This window comes from Syngnathus scovelli, chromosome 12, assembly GCF_024217435.2.
Source record: "Syngnathus scovelli strain Florida chromosome 12, RoL_Ssco_1.2, whole genome shotgun sequence".
NCBI classification, from domain to species: domain Eukaryota; kingdom Metazoa; phylum Chordata; class Actinopteri; order Syngnathiformes; family Syngnathidae; genus Syngnathus; species Syngnathus scovelli.
The window spans coordinates 11,802,497-11,821,811 of record NC_090858.1 but is presented as its reverse complement, the minus strand read 5'-3'; the positions used below and the strand labels follow the sequence as shown (position 1 = coordinate 11,821,811).

The 19,315-nt window shown below is 44.2% G+C and overlaps 1 protein-coding gene and 1 long non-coding RNA gene across 2 annotated transcripts; one reads left to right on the top strand and one right to left on the bottom strand.

Moving 5' to 3' along the window:
- Window positions 1–8,483: 8,483 nt before the first annotated feature.
- On the bottom strand, window positions 8,484–11,868 carry six3a (SIX homeobox 3a). The gene is made up of 2 exons (XM_049735795.2): window positions 10,862–11,868; window positions 8,484–9,553 (listed from the first exon to the last, which is right to left on the bottom strand). The coding sequence occupies exons 1-2, from the start codon at window positions 11,551–11,553 to the stop codon at window positions 9,361–9,363; spliced, it is 885 nt and encodes a 294-aa protein (XP_049591752.1). The 5' UTR covers window positions 11,554–11,868; the 3' UTR covers window positions 8,484–9,360.
- Window positions 11,869–12,027: 159 nt separating this feature from the next.
- On the top strand, window positions 12,028–18,028 carry LOC125978444 (uncharacterized). The gene is made up of 4 exons (XR_007485010.1): window positions 12,028–12,946; window positions 13,871–13,915; window positions 14,100–14,141; window positions 14,739–18,028. It is a non-coding gene; the product is annotated as an uncharacterized lncRNA (long non-coding RNA).
- The last annotated feature ends 1,287 nt before the right edge of the window (window positions 18,029–19,315 follow it).

Here is a 19,315-nt window from a genome sequence, read left to right as displayed (position 1 = left end):
CTTGGACCATTTCTTTCCCTTGACCCCCAACCCCCCCCCTTGTTTGATCAATCTCAGCAAAGCTCGCAAACAAACCACGCGGGAAATTATTGGATTTTCTATTTGATTTTCCCATATTTTGTCCCTTTTGTATGTTGTCTTATCTTGTAAAAGAAAAACTAAATAGAGATCAGTTCAACCTTAGTTTGAAAGTTTTCAATTCATTTCCATTCAGCCTAACTGAAAGATGTTAACTATATTTTGTATGTTCTTTCAAACGTGAAATTTCTCAAATGTTGTTTGAAAGTAACACAGATATTTGATACAAATTAATTAAATGTAAACTGAACGAATTAAGTGAAGCCTAGCTAATGTTCTATTTTACTTATTCCAATTGGAGGAAGTTGAAGGAAAACAAGTGCTTTCCTTGAGTTGAATTTTAAAAAAAAAAAATTTATCAAAATTGTTCACTTGAAAAATATATATACATATGTAGGTAATCACGATGACGTCGCCGCTGTCCCATTTTGGTGTAAATGTTAATCTTGTGTTTTGTAGAGGCTCAAAGTAATAAAAAAAAAGAAGCATTGTCAATAACACGCTGACGTCAACAGCGTCACCATGGCAGCGTGTTGTAAACGCGATGTTCTCCCACGCAAATGAACGTGTAAAAACTCTCGTAAAAGCCACAAAACGCTTCTCGTGTGCATGGGAAGAATCACCATGCAGGAACACTTTGACACTTTTTTAATCTTTCAATCAGGTCTCCCTGTGAAACGGCAAATGTTTATCAATGGAGGGGAAATGCATCTTCCGGGAAAACACTAAATATCTGTGTGGGTTGTGCGTGCGTGTGTGTGCGCGCGACACGGCTTTCGTTGATTTAAAAGTCATTACTGTGTTTGACTTGAAAGCTGCCATTCAAATATCATTTTGTGTTGTTGTTGACTTGAGCTATTTTGTCCGGTGTCAGCTTCAACTTCCCCCCTGCGTCCAAGATAACTTGAGCGGCAATTAGATCGCTTGAGTAGACTTTTTTTTTTTTTGTCGTTGCTGTTGTTGTTGTTTTTGTCTGGTCGGTGTCAGGTGCAGCACGTCAACATTCGAGTGTGACACATTTCTGGTCCCGCTGGGGAAACTCTTCACTTAGCTCCCCATCACAGGGGTCAGCGGTCAAACGTTTATAGCATCCTAGCAGCTCAAAATGAGACGGAGAGGACTTCACACTGACTGACGATTAATGGCTCATGGTAGAAGCATCAAAGGTGTGCATGTCTGTGTGTGGAGGGGCAAAACTTTAAGATATCAATTCGCGACGTTTATGGCAAAATTGTTAGCACAAGAAAGCAAGCAATTGTTTGCTCCAAAACAATTTGTCTTTCTATTTTTTAGTTGGGCAACAGTGAAGAAACTTTTTTTTGTGTTGAAAATGCACAAAAGTCCATTTTCACACAACAAAATATTTTATCAAATTGCCCAACAACTTTGTTGCCAACTTTTTTTCTTTACAATGTACAATTCAGTCATAGGAATAACTAAGATTAGTTGAATAATTTCAAAGGACATCGTTCCAAATTTAAAATTGGTAACTTTTTGTACATTCACTGATTAAAAGATAATTGTTATTTTGTAGTTGTAGAGCCCCTGAAGTGGCGGAAATAAAAATCAAATGTTTCTTGTGCGTACCAGAAAGTTTCTCCTATGCACAATAAACTTTGACATCACACGACATCAAATTAAAACCATCATTTGCTCAAAACTGATTGCTGGTTATTCCAGTTTTGTTACGTTTAATGCGTGGCGTCAATTAACTGAATTAAATGAAACAAAATTAAGCATATTCTAATCACATTTGGCTCATTATTTTCATCCTGAAATGATATTCCTCTGCACATGAATGTGTTAATTAGCTGACAGCAGCTAAGCCAAAACACCAGAAAAAATCCTACCATTACTTTATTACACGTGTTGTGTATAATAATTAATTCTGTACAAAATGTATTAAATGGTTTTCCCGCCGAGAAGTATTTGCAGCAATACACTTGGTGTAAAGATTTTAAATCATTTTGTATCCCTTTTCACTTGTATGAAGAAAGCAACATTTGTCAGGGAATATCTGGACATGGTGGTGGTCACCCGTCTCCTTGTCCTCCTTATCCACCTTTACGTTGAGGCGCACATGCAGCACCTTAAGAGACCCGCACAACGAGTTCCATCTCTTCTGCTGCTGCCTGGAGACATTTTCGACTGCAGGCTATAAAACAGCTGTGTGTGTGTGTGTGTGTGTGTGCGTGTGGTGATATATTGTGTTACAGTCAAAAAGTGGAGCAAGATGGTGGTGGCTGCTGAATGTTGCAGGAAAAAAAAAGTGGAGGTGCTTTCCCTCGTGGTAACCATGCACGTCTGACCTCCATTTGGATGCCATTCAAGCCGTCTGATGACTTTTACAGTCATTGTCACTCGATAGCGTCCCACGAAACGAGTCGGCCGTGACGATTACCGCCACCTTTCTGGAGTGTCGGCTCACTCAAGGAGGCCTGTTAAAGGCTACAGCGTCGGCACCGGCGCCTCGAGAGAGGCCCAAGCTCGGCAAGAACTTTACGAGCGTGGAGTTCTGCTAGTTTGCGACGTTGTTCCCAACAAGAAAGCAGACAATCTGGTCGGCAAATTTTTCTTCAGGATGAAATGCTCTTGCAGTAGATGGCAGAACAATAACAACCAGTAAGACAGCAATATTGTTTTTCTTATTCAAGTGTGAATTCAAGTGACTCCTACAGGACGTGAATTTTACTTCTATCTAGTGGCCAGAGTGTGAACCTCATGGAACACTGAGGGGAAACATGTTCAGTGCAGGTAAGTTGATCGTTTTTATTTTTTTTTAACTGTAATTTTCTTAAACATTCAAATAAGCAGATTTGCATTCCCTTTTCTACTTTGGTTTATTGAACAACAACAACAAACACAATAATCCAATTGCCATGAATGCTCTGGCAGATTTTGTTAGTTGCACGTTTTCATAAAAAAGTCAATCCGTTTGTCTCATTTGTGCTTACTTTCCCCTCTTTAGGCCTTTGAAAATTTACTGTGTACATGTGCGGGCGGCTCGGTGTCGCACTGATTAGCACGTCCGCCTCACAGTTAGGAGGGTGTAGGTTCGATTCCACCTCCGGCCCTCCCTGGGTGGAGTTTGCATGTTCTCCCCGTGTCCGTGTGGGTTTTCTCCAGGCACTCCGGTTTCCTCCCACATCCCAAAAACCTGTTTGGTAGGCCGATTGAGCACTCCAAATTGCCCCTAGATGCGAGTGCGGATTGTTGTTCGTCTCTGTGTGCCCTGCGATTGGCTGTCAACCAGTTCAGGGTGTCCTCCGCCTACTGCCCGATGAGAGCTGGGATAGGCTCCAGCACGCCCGCGACCCCCGTGGGGACAAAGCGGTACAGAAAATGGATAGATGTGCGAGTTGTTAATTAATCACTTTCAAGCGTGAGCTGCTGAAGGTCTCCTTTTTTCCTTCACTTGGTTAACTTCTCCGTTTTTGCACTTGCCATGCTTGTGGGCTTGATCCATAAGCAATTGTGAGACATTTAGTGACATGCAGAAAAAATGCCACTAGCTATAGCTAATTACCCTGCAAAACACTGCATTGAACATAGCAAAAAAGTGAATGTCAGTGACCTTCAAGATTCCTTATCTACCCTTTAAGCGTCGTTGCACACTTGACTTGACACGCATACACACTCATGCAAATGAAAGTCCACGTAGAGGTGAGCTGCATTTTGGCAGACCTTGTGTTAAGCTACTCTTCGTGTTAAAAACATCTTTGCGAACCGTACTCGTCTTTTCGAATTCCAATGCTGCCCTCTGCTGGTTCACTTGGTCGTTGCATTTCATCGAGAATTGTTTTATAGGTCAATTTCTGGAGCCGTTAACGTTTTTTTCCACGCATGCAACCGGCCACTTTAGTAGGTACACTTTATTAGGTCTTAGAGGATCTCTTATTTTAACATTCTGTTCTCCCAGTTGAGTTTGTTTTATATTGTTAGTTGTGTTTGAATGTATTGTCATCGATATGGAATTTAATATGAAAATTCCGTTACCGCTAGATGGCAGTATAAAGTTGTGAGTATCCATAAAATAGACAGGCAACTCTGTGTGGTGTGTGTAGGTATGATTATATCTTCCTGTGTGTGCATTCATGCACTTTGCAAGTTTGTACGTGTATGCACACGCGCACGCGCACCTGACATTTAACTGAATGAATCAATGTGTGAGGAGGTGACATGTTAATCCCCCTCATACAAGCGCGCACACAACATCTGCGGGTTTTAAAGGCCACCGGGCATGTTGGGCAGCCGCATTACAAGTTTCAAATCAAAAGAGAGTTCAGAGAGACAGATCGGAGCTCATCCACATCACCATTTATTCGACGCAATTTTGTCTGTGAAATTTAGTTTGGTACACTTTTATGGTATTTGGGCTGTCAGACGTTGTGAAATCCATTAAATGTTCCAACGTGGTTTGACTATTATTTATTTGTAACTTGCGTTATGTTGGTCTTTGGTGGGTTTTTTAGCTGGCTCTGCAAGTGTACCTAATGATGTGTCCAGTGAGGGCAAAATCGGTCAGTCAATTGGCAAACTTCAAGACATCTCCGCTAGATGGCAGTCAAGGAACACGTTTGGCTGTTCTCTCGTTTACCAAAGGGCCCTCACGGTGTCCGAGCGTGTGTGCGCGCGTGCGTGTGCGTGTAAACTGGGAGTGTCAGCCACCCATATCCATCCCATCTCGCCTCGAAAATGGGAACTGAATTGGTAAGGGCAAGTGAGCATTGGTCAATCCCTGACCTTTTGTTTGGGCTTAGTGCACAAAAAGGCTGCGTCACACCAGGGGAAGCTTTTGGCCTGGCTTGAAATGAATTCAATCTCTGCTATTGATGCCATAAATGTGCCGCTCTGTAATATCGGGCAATGTGTATTCTACAGATTAGCTTCCTAATCAAGCGTTTTAAGCAGATTGTTCGTGCAGGTCCACGCCTGACATATACGAAGCAATATGTTGGCTAAAAATGACTTGGTCCACTATGTTGGTTTTAGTGTGTTTAGCGTGAAACGTGTGCACACAAAAGGCCCGTTTTGTCATTTTAGCTTGCAGGAAAGGTTGAGTGGGGAAACAGTTTGAACCCTGCCGTCAAAATGTTGCCACTGTTGGCATCGATGACTGATTCACAGAAGCACTTTAATTGCATTTTTTTTTTGTGCTATATAATTTACATTTACCATGAGATGACTTCATTTGGTGAAGTTACAATTTATTTGTATTTTAAGTTATGTATAACCCAATTTTATCAAGAATCATTTCGAATTCCTAGTGAAGGTGTAGAAGGTGTGAAACCAACTTGACATCTTGAAGTTCGAAGTACTTACATTTTTTTTCTAAAAGTTGGAGTATGGCTACAGAATGTCTTGAACGTCGGGCTTTCCAGTGCAGACTTGTTTGGCTCGGGTGACCTTGTGACGTCATAATCACGCTCCTTGAAAAATGTGCAATATGGTTTAACACTAAGCTAATTTGCATGTTTTGTGCGAGAAACACAAACAGAGCCGCAAAGCAGATGGCGGCGGCAGGAAAACACACTCAATATGTTTTGCCATCCAATGCTAAACATATGCTTGTGTTACAGCAGGCGTGCGCGTGTGCGTGCATCTGTGCGCGTACACGTTGGCTAAGAAGCCCTGAGAACGGCGGGAGAAAACACAGGTGCTCGCTCGGACTGCATTTAAGCTGCTCAGCCCTCTGTCCAGTCGGTGTGCACAGGGCGAGAGATCACAGCTTGCACCCACTGGCCTCCCACAACAACGCATGCGCGCGCACACACACGCAAAAGCCGGGCGCGTACACGCCACATGCAGCTCAACACATGCTCGAGTAAACCTGCTGCTGCTGCTGCTGCTGCTGTGCTGGGATGCTTTCATGTTCTGCTTGTTTTTTTTAAAGATGAGCCTCGTGTGTGCCATGAGCACACTCACGCACATACGCACACTTTGAGAGTAAATACCGTCAAGTCTGAGCATCAAATTAATAGGAGAGGATCTTCAAACTGTAGATAGAGGCGGGTGCGCGTCATGTTGGAGGTCTGTGGAGGGGCGATAGGTGGACAGCAGCAGGTGCACGGCGCGTGTAATTTACTCATGATCGTGAGTTAACTTGCCAAGTGTATCATGCATGAATGAAATCACTGGTCACATCTAAATGAAAGAATAATAACAAATATTATATATTGTATTTAAAGCAATTGAACAGTTGAGTTCCAAATGGTCCTTTTTTGCAGATATTTGAGACAGCTGACAGTCTGAGACGACTCGTTAGACAGGCGTCAATCAAGGCTTTTCGTCGCTCGAATGGCTTGTTCAGGTGTGCGTGATGCTTTTGTGCGTTGATGTCGTTAAAAACAAAACCGAAATGCACGCTACCTGTTGAGAAGTAACGAGTCCCATTTAATTTTGTTTACTGCATGCATGCACACCAACTTATATGCAGTTAAGCGACGAAACGAGAGGTCGAGAAAAACAGGGCAGAGCAAGTATTTCTCCGCGCCAGACTTTGGCCTACCTCATAATAATACCTCCCTCCCTCCCTCCCACCCTTCCTCCCTCATTGCATGCAACCCCCCCTCATCCCCACTGTTAACTTTGGCGAAAATGTCTCGCACAGGATCCACAGAAACACACACGCAGAAGCCCGAATCGTCACATAGATGTCTCGTGACAAGTTGAAGTGGCAGGAATTCAAGGCAAAGGTGTAAAAGGTGTGCTTGCGCGCCGTGTGATCGTCTCACATTCTTACCGTCTAAGTATCACACACACAGATTACTCCTCGCTAAGTTCTTTTGTGTGCTGATCCATATTTGACTTGACACATCACGAACACGAGCGCCCCCCCCGCCACACACACATACACACACACGTATGCACGCATGCACGCGCGCGCGCACACACACGCACACTGTGCGTGACCCCATGCAGAGACGCACCCACGTATGCTTTGCACTGACACGCCCCAAACCTCCAAGGCCTAATTGGAATTCAGTATGATGTCGAACGAATCATGAATATATCTGAGCAATATTTTAGAAAGACGTAAAAAAATATATCAAAATTCTCACGTATATAGCAATGAACTGGCGGGGTCCCCTCGTGCCTGTTTTCTTAATGCTTCTCAAAAATTTAACAACAAAAGTTTTAACTTTTCTAAATTGTCAAGTTAATGTAACATTTTCCGCATGCCTTTAAGTAGCCTCCTAGAAAATATTTTTGCGTACACAGCGGCCTAACTTCACAACAAATAATAGAATTGAGTAACACTGTGAGGAAGTTTTGTTTCTATATAGAGAACACTTTCTTGGTTTAAGATTATTTTTGTCAAATGACGTGTGTCAGGTTTATTCCAAAAAAGGCTGCTTAATTCGGACAGAACAGTTGTTATTTTTATTCTAATCCTAACAATAGATGAAATTATTTTAAAAGATTTGGGATAGTAATACATTAAATAATACATGCAGGCACTCAAAAAACTCTTAATGGTACATGAGGAATATAACGCATTAGGAGCTAAATTATTATTATTATTATTATTATTATTATTATTATTATTATTTCTATTAATAATAATAATATTGTTCTAAAAATAATTTATTATTATGATGATGATTATCATTATTATTACGTTATGCCTTCTCGCTGCCTCCTGTAGCAAATATTGACCATTTTTTTTAGACTATTCTCTTGCGTTCCCCAAACTAACTGACCCAAGAGGACCACTTTTTGTCTCTTCGGAGCAGAGTGCGTGCATGTGTTTTTTGCATTTTGGACCCCCCCCCCCCCCCCCCCCATAAAAAGCTGTAGAACCAGGACAGTAGGCTCTTCAAGCCACACTTGCAACTCCCCCAAATCCTAAAAATGTCCTGTGACACATGTTGAAGATTTGGCTAAGAGAGTGAGAGGGAGAGACTTGCTGGGCAGAAATCCCCCTCTTTTTTGTTTCTTTTTTTTTTGGAGGGGGGGGGGGGGGGGGGGGCGAGGGGCAGGGGTGCTTGTGGTTCCGGGAAGAAAAGATCTTTTGAGAGGTCTACAATAGCAGATTGGAGCAGGGGAGGAGCCCCATCGTGATTAGGCCATTTAATGGCGCGTTTACTTAATTTCGGCATTCAGTCACAACGGTAAACAAAAGGTGCAAATAGCACTCAGAGCTTTTGGTTTTGTTTTGGGGCTTTGCGGCGGTCGTTTACATTGAAGGCGCGGTGTACCTATTTTAACGGCAGCAAACATGACTTTTTTTTTTTTTTTTTTTTTTGCTCGTGTGCGGGAAAAAGCTTTAGGTGAGTTTTGTAACCTGCTGCAAGCAACCCTAAGCCTACTGAGATGAGCCTTAATGCCCCCGTGCACAATCCAATCATCGTCCAATATGAGCGGAAGTTGAGCCACTTATGGACACACTCACTCCAAAAGCATTTCAATTAAATATTATATTTGATTATTTAAAAAAAAAAAACAACAACAACATAAGATCCTATGATATTCACATATAAAAACATGATTTGAAGGTGAGGAGGAGGAGAAAGGTCCACGTAGTGATATGCGCAAATGTCACATACAGAACAGACAGGCTGAACTTGAGCACGCGTGAGTGTTTTCGGTCTGGGGACAAATTGGAGGAGGAACACCAAGTGAGTGAGGGATGAGGGGTTCGTTATGTACAAGCATATTTCTACACTTTTTATAATACAGCGCGGGAGAAAGATTGCCTTTGTTTTGTTTGTGTTTCTTCCTTCTTTTTCTTCTTCCGATACACATCCTCCCGTATATATAAAAATTGAAAATAAAAAACAATACATTGTTTTGACCCCACACAGGCAGTGAAAAAGTAATATTATTTTTCACTTTTTTTTTTTAGGAACGACAACAAAAAAGGTGCTTACGACTTGAAATGATTGTCTGATGAACAAGACCGAAATAATGCATCTGGTCTGCGTGACGTCGTCACAAAAATAACTGGTCCAAATGTGTTTATTCCCTCTGCAGCTCGATGCTCCTCTGGATGCAAAATAATAAAAAAAAAAAAAAAAAAAAAAAAAAGGACTTTTCATGCAAGTCTAGTATTGTTGGCGTATGATGAAGAGGAGGAGGAAAGGCGTATATAGCCTGGCTCTTTTTTCTTTTTTTTTTTTAAAGCGCCTTGAATAAAAAAAAAAAAAGCACGTGCTTTATCTCTTTTTATGTCATATTTATAACGGTCCTTTGCACTCCTCCATCCGAGTCTTTTTTTGCCCCTCTCGGGTCCATTTTCCCTGCCAACAATTCTCTTGTTTTGTTGCATGGTGGTGGTTATCATACGTCGCACTCGGAGTCACTAGAGGTGACGGACAGGATGGAGGTGCCGGTGTCCACGCGCTCCGTCATGCTCGACACGCTGGTGGTGGGACTGGCCGCCGTCGACGGCGACTCCGCCGAGCTGTGAGGGGTCAGGCCGGCCTCGGACAGGGAGCGCATGCCGCCCGCTCCCATGGCTTGGTGCTGCAGCCTGAAAAAGCAGAAACGGCAATTAGCGTTTAGCAAAAAGAAGCCGCTTTCACCAGCAGCACCCCTCCTCGCTGAGCTCCCCTTTTGAAAAATAAGGGCGCAAAGCTTTTTCTTTGACCGCCCCCCCCCCGCCCATGCAACCCCGCAGCCGGCCCCATGCAGGGCAAGGAAAGGCAAGGCTGCCTCAGTAAAGCGCTTTTCGGGCACAAAACACGGCAGGAAATGTGGTGAGATTTGCCTGCCTGCCTGGCTGGCTGCAGTGATTGTCCACCACTTACTTTCGTTTGCCCCATGTGCGTGCCCAAGAATGAGTGACGTGGAGGTGGTCGCAATCATCCTAAAATGTTGCCCTGCAATCCACTCACCATAATAACTCCGACCGGCGTGCTGGATGAAAATATCAGCCTGGAAAATAATAACTGCATGCGCGCTTGTGTGTGCGGCATGAAAACTGCCTCCAGCTCATCTGCTCGTAGATTTGTTGTCGTTGTTTTTTTAATCAATTACGAATACAGTGATAGCACACTTAACGTTATGAATACTGCCTAGTCTGCCATTGCTTTGAAATCTCGCAAATATATTTTCGCTGATCCCCAGCACGAGATCGTGTGGCTTGACAACGAGGCAAAGTAACGAAAATGGAAAGCTTTCATAAACACAACAATATGATGTGGTGTAAACTGATTTAATATTTGAACGGGTTTTGTTGTTTTAAGTGCTCTATAAATAAAATTCAGTTGAAAAATTGTGTTCGAATTCCCCAACAATTTGCTTTAAAGCGCAAAAAAAGACCTCTGCACATTGAAGTATTTGTGAACTTCTTTCGACACATTGCAAATATACTTTAAAAAAAGTAGTATAGGCTAATATAAATAATCTCACGTAATTTAGGTTACTGAGCAAAAATGTCGAATTACAGTTTAAGGAAAAAAACTAACATAATTCCACATTTGACCGTTTCATCCAAACAAGAATAAAACGCAACAACAATTGCATTTTTAATGCAAAGCCGATCATAAATTCCTGTTTGAACATTTGTACTGTCCCCTGAATTGTTTCTATTTAATTAAATCAAACGTAGTTATAGTTGAAGCGAAATGAAAAATCAGCGTTTTGTCGACTGTGCGTTTTGGGCCACTTTAGGACATTTGCAGGCGAGCAAAGGCGACCTGCCTGCACGGTCGTCAGCAAATCGGCGGCCGCCCGCCCCGAGCCGCTCTCACGCCGGGGACTTGCCGACAGCGGCCCGGCCGGTTCGGAGTAGCGGCTCGAAGTCAAATCTCAACGCGTGTCGGTCCTTGGCACCAACCTGTTTTTGGCCGCCGCGGCTCTGTCTCGTTGCCTTCGGTTCTTGAACCAGTTTCCGACCTGCGTGGGAGTGAGTCCGGTGGCTTGCGCCAGTTCCCTTTTCTTGCTGGGGTTGGGGTAGGGGTCCTGCAGGTACCATTCCCGCAGCAGGCTCCGCGTCCGCTCCTTGAAACAGTGCGTCTTCTGCTCGCCGTCCCAGATGGTCCGAGGCAGCGGGAACTTCTTGCGCACGCGGTACTTGTCCACGGGACCCAGCGGGCGTCCGCGCAGCTTCTCGGCCTCCTGGTAGTGCGCCTCCAGCCACATGGCCTGCAGCTTGCCGTGGGAGTCTTTGGTGAACTTGTGGTTCTCCAGGATGTGGTAGAGGTCCCGGAAGTTGCCCGTGTGGAAAGCCACCACGGCGCGGGCGCGCAGGATGGACTCATGCTTGTTGATGGCCTCGCAGGCTCCGGGCGCCACGGGCAGGGACCAGAGGAAGCGGCCCAGCCGCTCGATGTCGCCGGTCTCCTCCAGCGTCTCGCAGACGCTCGCCACCTGCTCCGGGGAGAAGTTGAGCGTGGGTAGCTGGAACATGGACAAGTCTTCCGGGGACCTGGCGGCGGGCGCGCTGTTCGCCAGGAGCAGGGGGCGATCAGCGAAGTTGGGCAGGAAGAAATGGGAGGGATAAAGCTCTAAGGGCGATCGGAAAACCATGGAAATGACCTGAGAGGGAAAGCCAAATTACCGAGAAAAAAGAGGGGGCGACGAGCCCGACGCCGGCAGCCGCCGCCTGCACGGCCGAGTTGCGCGCCTGCCTGACGAGAAAAAAAAAAAAAGCAGATCGAATGATTCAATGGCTATCGCCTAATGACACCAGCCTCATAATATCTCCCCCCTAAATCCGCCGTTGAGTGTAGCATTGAAACATTTTGTTTCCCTTTTCTATTGGTCTTCTTGGTGTCGCCGCGCCGTTGCCATGGCAGCGCTGCCAATCACTGTCAAGCGTGCCAATCATTAGCCAGTACGTAGCGCGAGGCTTTCACCACCGGTGCCGCGCGCACGGAGGGTTATCAGAGTCTTCCATCGCCACGGCAACTCCCCCCCCCCCCCCCCCCCCCCCCCGCATAAACGCCCCTCCCCCTCGTCCGCCCCTCCCTCCCTTTTATACATCCCAGCCTGCATCGCAGCCTATCTGGTACACGGAATGAGCAATTAGAGCTCGGCTGCCAATATTATTGCCATCTTTGACGAAGCTCGTTAAAGCACCCCTTCAAAAATGGAACGACTTGCATGTGGACAGGCTGCAAGGGCGGCTGGCGAGGCGGGATGCACAAGACTTTCAGCGAGGGGGACGAGTGGAGTAATTCGGGAAGACTAGTTTTGTCAACAAATCCAAATTATTTCACCTAATATTTATTTACTGTTAGTTACTTAGTTTGTTTGTTTGTTTGTTTGTTTGTGTGTGTTCCGCCCCCCCTCTGAATTTGTCACGCTAGGAGCTCCGGATCGGCTGTGGTGGTGGTCCCGGTGCAGGCTTCGATGTGATGCCGCTTCCCTCGTTCGGTCCCGCCTCCTTCAACTCACTCCTCCCAAGAAACGGCAAATCAATATCAACAAGAAAGCTCCCTGCTCACGTATAACTTTTTCTGCCAACACCGATCCCCCTCCCCCTTTTTTTTTCTTTCTTGCAGCGTGATCCAAAGCTTTAAGGACACGATCCATGTCCACATCCACGGTCACAGGGATCGGCTTAGTGCGGTAGCCGCGGCCGGCGGTGTGATTTTCATGTTTGCGGCTCATATGTGACCGAGGGTGTTAAAATCGCGCCGATGGAGGCATAGTGACGCGCATTGTGAGCCGCCGCCGCCGCACGACTGGAGACGCCTAATCTGACCTGCAGAAAGTTGACATAATGATCCTAAGCCGCCTTTGCTGCAAATCGTTGTGGAATTCAAAACTTTTCCTTCGCTCTCTTTGTCTAGATGTGCACATTCTTCGGCACTCATGAGCGCCGAGCTTGGACTGGACGGCGTGCGTAAAAGCACCACTTTAGCGCATGCACCGACTTTTACGCACTGAACTTCAGGCCGTGCACGGGAAAATTTGGGTGAGTTCCTCGTCGCAGGAAGTAATTCGAAGTGGTTTGAAAGGAGGGGGCGGGGGGGCAATGGCGACTCCGTGTAGTGGAAGTAAAATGCTGGTATTTTCACGCTGGGGTTAAAGCCCGCAAGCCTTCAATGCCCCTCGCCCAAACCAAGTTACAAGTGAAGAGCTTAGCAGTGTCGCATAATGCAAAGCCGAGCTCCTTACCTGACCGGCTCTCCTGGCGCACCCATTTAAGAGTGCGCTATTCAAAGTCAAGCTGCAGGTGTTATCTAAGCTTGAGGTTTTAATGGGGACTGTGGGGAGGGAGGGATGGGGGTCGTTGTGTTCAGCCCTCGCAGGCAATTCGGAAATCGCTGCGAGAACGGACAAGAGGTGAAATGTAAAACCTGAATGGAGAAGGCTGGCTTTGGTGGTGGTGGTGGTGGTGGTGGTGGTGGTGGTGTGTCTTAGCGCTAATTCACATTCTTCTACGCGCCTTTTGTTTACGTTAAGCATGTAATTAACACTCCCCCTCCAAACAAGTTTATTCACCTGCCGCTAATTGTGTGTTTATCCGAGGGCTTGCTCAATGTTCCGAGCAGCGGGGAGGTGCAGATTGGCGGGTGTGTGTGTGTGTGTGTGGGGGGGGGTCTTGTTAGTCCTCTGTGCGCACGCACCGCGTCAATATGGCGAGAAACACAAACACTGCACACGCGCTCGGGACAGAAGCTAACCACGTTATACGACGTTACGATATTGCTCGTGGGACGTGGATGAGATGGGCCTTGTGACGTCATGAGGCACACGAGAGAGAGCGTTAGGAAGAAAAAAAAGAAGGTAGCAGGGAGTTGTATTTGTGACCTCTCATATTGTGTGTGTGTGTGCGTGCATGCGTGTGTGTGATTGTGCGTGCACGTGCGTATGTTGTCCTTATGTACACATGCAGGAGCAAGAGCTGCTTGACCACTGGAGCACCACGCATGCAGGGACGGTAAGACACATTTCGCCAAAATTTGGGGGACATACTTGGATTTTTTTTAAGGGGGGGGGGGGCATCCAAGTATATGTTTCTTGTGCAAGTTTAAATTTAAATGTCACATTTTGTTTGTTTATATTGTTAGTTATTATGAATGAAATTTAATTCGTTTAAGTGAGTTTTTTCGGTTGTGCTTCAGTGTTTGCGTATGGACAAAGTCGAAATTCAACAGCGGCAATTTGTGAGTATCACCTAAAATGTCAAAAAAAGTGATTGATTGCTTGAATGAAATTAATTTCGGAAATTTACGAATGATGACAAGAAATAACACGTAATTAAATGTTATGGCAATAGTTACCGTTTGCAATACGAGTTTGTAACGTTTTTTTTTTTTTTTGTCTTTTATGCCATGCAAATTTACAAGTAAACTTTTAGGATATAATTTTAAAATTGTCGTTTTGAATTGCTGCTGTTAACATTGTCGAAATTTCACTTTTTATTCAAATTAATATTATATATTATTGTCTTTATAATGGTGTCTGTATATTTAATATTTTAAATTATCCGATGAATAATTTACATTTTATGCTTTTTAATTAACAAGTGCGTGTCTATTTTTTTATGTCAGATTTATTAACCCTATATAAGAATATCGTTGACGGTTTAACGCCCAACAATAATATGAGACTTAAAAAAAAAAAAAAAAACTGCAGTGTGTAACAGCAGAACTGGCCCAAAAAGTTTCTAACATGCCTCTTATTCTTGACCCCCACCCACCCCCACCCACCCCCCGCCCCTTCTCTTCTTCTGTCTGGTTTGCATTGTGCGCTCTCATTAGGGGCACTTCCTGGCAGAGCTGCGCGCTTGTATCGGAGCTGTCCAATCAGTGTATTTACACGGCTTGTTAGCGATAGTTAATGAGGGGACAGCCACCCCCCACCCCTCACCACCAAACTCCCCTCCTTAACATTAGGATTTACCTTGTGTCAACTTCTAATGAAGCTCCTTGGAAAATTGTCTCCAAGTTGTGCTCAATGGAAAGATGAAGACACACACACACACACACACACACACGCAAACACACAGACACGCGCGCCCGCACGCACACACAGGCACACACACAGGCACACACACACAGGCACACACACACACACACACACACACACACACACACACACACACACACACACACACACACACACACACACACACACACACACACACACACACACACTGAACAAATTAAACATTTGACAGAAATAGAAAACTAGTATCCCAACATCTAATATTTTAGCTTCGACTCATGTAAATAATACTTAGTGCATCATGGAATTTGTAACTTCATGTAAACAAAGGCGAAGCAAAGCAAATATTTGAAGTGTTCTAAATTTAAATAATTGGATTTATTACTTCATGCAAATAAGCATAAATGAGTTTATGATTTTCAAAGCACTGAAAATGAATTTGAATAGGCCTCCAAATGTATTTTGCTCACAATTCATGAGGAACGATGTGCTGAGCTGCAAGTAACAGGTGCAGTCCAAGTCTCCAAATACATTCAAATGTCTTTTGTAAGAGCAGCCAATCAGAAGCGAGGTCATGGCAATCACTAGCCAATCGGAGGCTTACCCGGTCCTGCGATCAATAACAGATAAAAATCTTGAATTACGATGAGGGAATATTCTAACAATATGCTAAGAATTGATGCACTTTTTGGGTGCCAAAATGTAAGGTCACAAAATTAGGAACCCTCGCCCCATGCATGCAAACACCAAATGCCGTAATAAATATTATATATATATATATATATATATATATATATATATATATATATATATATATATATATATATATATATAGTGATACAGCACATAATAATAATAATAATAATAATAATAATAATAATAATAATAATAATAATAATTTATTTGATGTTTTAAATCACAATATCTATGTTGAAATGGATAGGTACATTTTAATGCTGTTAAAAGGATTTTCCATGACTGTCTAATCATCTGGGCAACTTTTGCTACAGGTTGCGTCCAATCATCTATCCACTCGAAACAAAACATTATTTATTAAAAATAATAATTAATATAAAACCATTAATAATTTATATTATTTTAGCTGCTAACTCAAATTTATTAACAATGATGGCTTAATTTAACAGACTTTGCAGCACTTAAACAGATCTTACTGTTTTTAGGTAATAACACAAATCAAATTCTCTATAATAATATTTTTGAAATATTCTTGTTGTGTGTCTGAATTGCATAAAGGTTGCTTGCGCGTGCGCATGCGTGTGTTTCTTGTTGTCTTTTCTTCTATCAGCATGCACGTGCCATCGTTGAAAGCAAGCATGGCATTTTCCTCCACATCACATGAGTCTCGTCCACGCGTGCGCGTGTCGGCCATCCCAGGCCGTGAGTCTCGAAAGGCACCTTAAATGTGGACCAGACGTGGACTTGCATCTTGAGGGCTGATTGGCATCTTTGCTAAGCTTGTTCTTGCAGGTCTTCCTCCATCCTGCCTGCCTGCCTGCATGTGTGTGTGTGTGTGTGTGTGTGTGTGTGCGCGTGTGTGTGTGTCCATGGCAGATGTCACGGCGCGGCCGAGGATGGAGACGTTGATTTGAGAGCGCAAGCAAGCAAGCTTATCAAACATTCATGCACGGCAGCTGCACTTGTGTGTGTCTCCTGTAGACGGTGAAGCACCTCACCTCATCCCCCACCTCACGTCCACGTTTCATCATCAGGTGCCCTCGACCCCTTTTTAACCCACTTGACACTTGAACACGTAAACAACCTGTCTGTGTGACACGTACACAGACGGATACTTGATTAGGGACACCTGCCCCATCCTATCCGATGCGAAAGCTGCATCCAAACCTCGCTGGTGCAAATGATCGATAATGACAATTTTGGTTAGAAATCAGACACAACTTGTTCCAGTGTCAATAAGTTAGCCTAAATTCACATGAGTATTTCAAACTGAAAGTGAGGGCATCAAATGGATAAATAAACGAAACAAAACAAAATTGGAACGGCTAATTCATTTGCCCCACGAGTCCACACAAGTTTACTTCACGCATAAGAACAACCAGAAATAATCAATCATAATTAGCAAATAAAAATAAATATTTGACTGGACATTGCATTTAAAGTTAACAGTAGCAGTAGGTTTTTAAGAAGCTTGTGTATTTTGGTGGCTCCCCAATTTAAGGCCTCAGCACGCATTCTAATCATATAATAAAACCATCATTCGTAAAATAAGCGCACAAGTGTGACGATCCATTCTTGTAAATTATTATGAAATCTTCATTTGTATGATTCATTATTTATTGAATTGATCATCAATTATGATTTGGATTTTTGGTTTCTTACTGTAGTGGTCATATTGTGACAATTGTAAAAACAAATCGGTAGTAATATTTGATCTCAGCGTGTTGCAGATGTTGTTTTGTGGCATCCTACCCCCGCAACCCTAACCCACATACCTTTCAAGCCCCGCCCTTCCTCTTGCGAATGTCGTGCAGGAAGTCGTCGGAAGGTGAGGTCACAGGTTCGCGGTGAGGTTAAAGTGAGATGGCCACGACTCCTATGTGACTCCCCCTCACCACCCCAAAGCACGCAAACAACCCAAACAAGTGGGCTTCCTTCCTATACAGGAGGATGTGCGCACCCCCAGCCCGTCCGTTTGCTATGCCCGTACCCCACCTCCCTCACCAACCAAAAAAGCCCCCCCCCCAACAGACTTCACTTCCTCGAGAAATCGTTAGTATGTTTGCTGCTGCTATTTTTAGCCTGCCTGTCAAGTCACAATGGTTGAAAAAATACTCCATTTCATCATGATTAAATCTGCTCTTAATATGAGGGTTGACTGTGAATGTGAGGCGGAATCTGGTCATGATCGCTTTGTGACGATGACACACAGGTCAAGACCAGAACCAGCACCAGGACCAGTCGGGCTTGATAGCCTCATGGATTGAAACAAATGGAAACATGCAACAACAATTCTGCGTGGTGTCATTTTGTCTGAGTGCGCCTGAAGATACCTGAAGCATAAAAGTTGATGGCTTGGAATTTTTATAAAGTGTTTGAAATAAATTTGCTCTTGAGTAATGTGTAAGATTGCAAAATAGTCCGTGCATGGAGCCCTACTCGACGGAATTATGTTTTGAACTGGATTAATCAAAGCCAGCATATCGCTGCCACATATGAAAAACAAAAAAGTTTGGGATCACATTAGCGAATCATCATCCAGAAAGTTCCAAGAGTTGCCATTTTCAAGCCATGACTGTTTCTGAAACAAACGTTCTTCAAGGCCAAAAACGTTTGTGGATTTTGGGGAATGAAGCTCATGTTCTGGATCTCATGAGTAGTGGCTGCACGCCCTTTTCCTCTTGCCTCAGTCTCATTTCATTCAAAGTCGTCAAGAACCAAACCCCGGAAATGAGCTCGACCGTAGGCAAATGCTCTAGTGAGCTGCCGCGAGGCAAGAGAACGCAGCTCAAAATGTTTGATTGTCAGCAATGCATTGGGGCTAAAGTGACATGTGACGTGCATGGGGCGGAATATTCGGAGAATGAGTGAATCGGTTGTTTTGCTCATCCCAAATAAAATATGGCGTCAGTGTAAAAAAAAAAAAAGAAAAAAAAAAGAGATGAGGCCTTTCAGTGTCATAAAAGAAACCACTTCCCCGCACCAGAGGTAATTTGTAACCTTAGCAACTGCTTGTGGAAAATAAATGGTGGAATAGAACAACACACGCGCGCACACACACACACTAGGGTTAGGGTTTCAAATTAGGGTATCAAACTGGCGAGGTTGGGAAAAGGCGGGATTATGTCGTCGCTGTGATTTGTGAGAACGTAGCCTCGTATCAGGTGGCAAAAATGAGCCAGCCTTCGTTCTTCGACATGACTCTCTAACTACGCCTTCTCCCGCCACTGCAAGTGACGGCAAACGTCTTCTTGGCTGACATTTGCTGACATTCAAGGAAATGCATTTACCAGCGTCGTACACTTCACCAGGTGGCCATGATGGACCAGCTGCCCCCACCTGGCCTAAGTGGAGGCCACGTGAATGGGAGGGGGCTGGGGGCGTATTCTTTTATAGCAACCCTCAAATGTCATGGTGGAGAAAGCGAGAGAAAAAAACCCCGACATCTTTAATGGGCTAAGTGTTGTCTTTTCCAGTGGCGACTTGTCAGGTGACGGCAAATCTGAGGCTCTATCTTCAAAGGCCACATTGCTAATCAGCCTGTGAAGCAACCCGAGTTGGAAGACCAAAGTCGCCTCTCACAATCAAGCTCGCAATTTGTTGAGCGAGCATTATCGTCGGGATCGCCACTGGCAACATCCTTCAAGAAGTGTACACAAGTTGGATTCTTTCTCTACATGGTCTTTTTTTTTTT

Excerpts from the sequence above, each read along its gene's own strand:
- six3a (XM_049735795.2), bottom strand. The coding sequence starts at position 11,553 with ATGGTTTTCCGATCGCCCTTAGAGCTTTATCCCTCCCATTTCTTCCTG. Across the intron at positions 9,554-10,861 it reads GCCGCGGCGGCCAAAAACAG|GCTGCAGCACCAAGCCATGG; the intron begins GTTGGTGCCAAG and ends CTGCTTTTTCAG.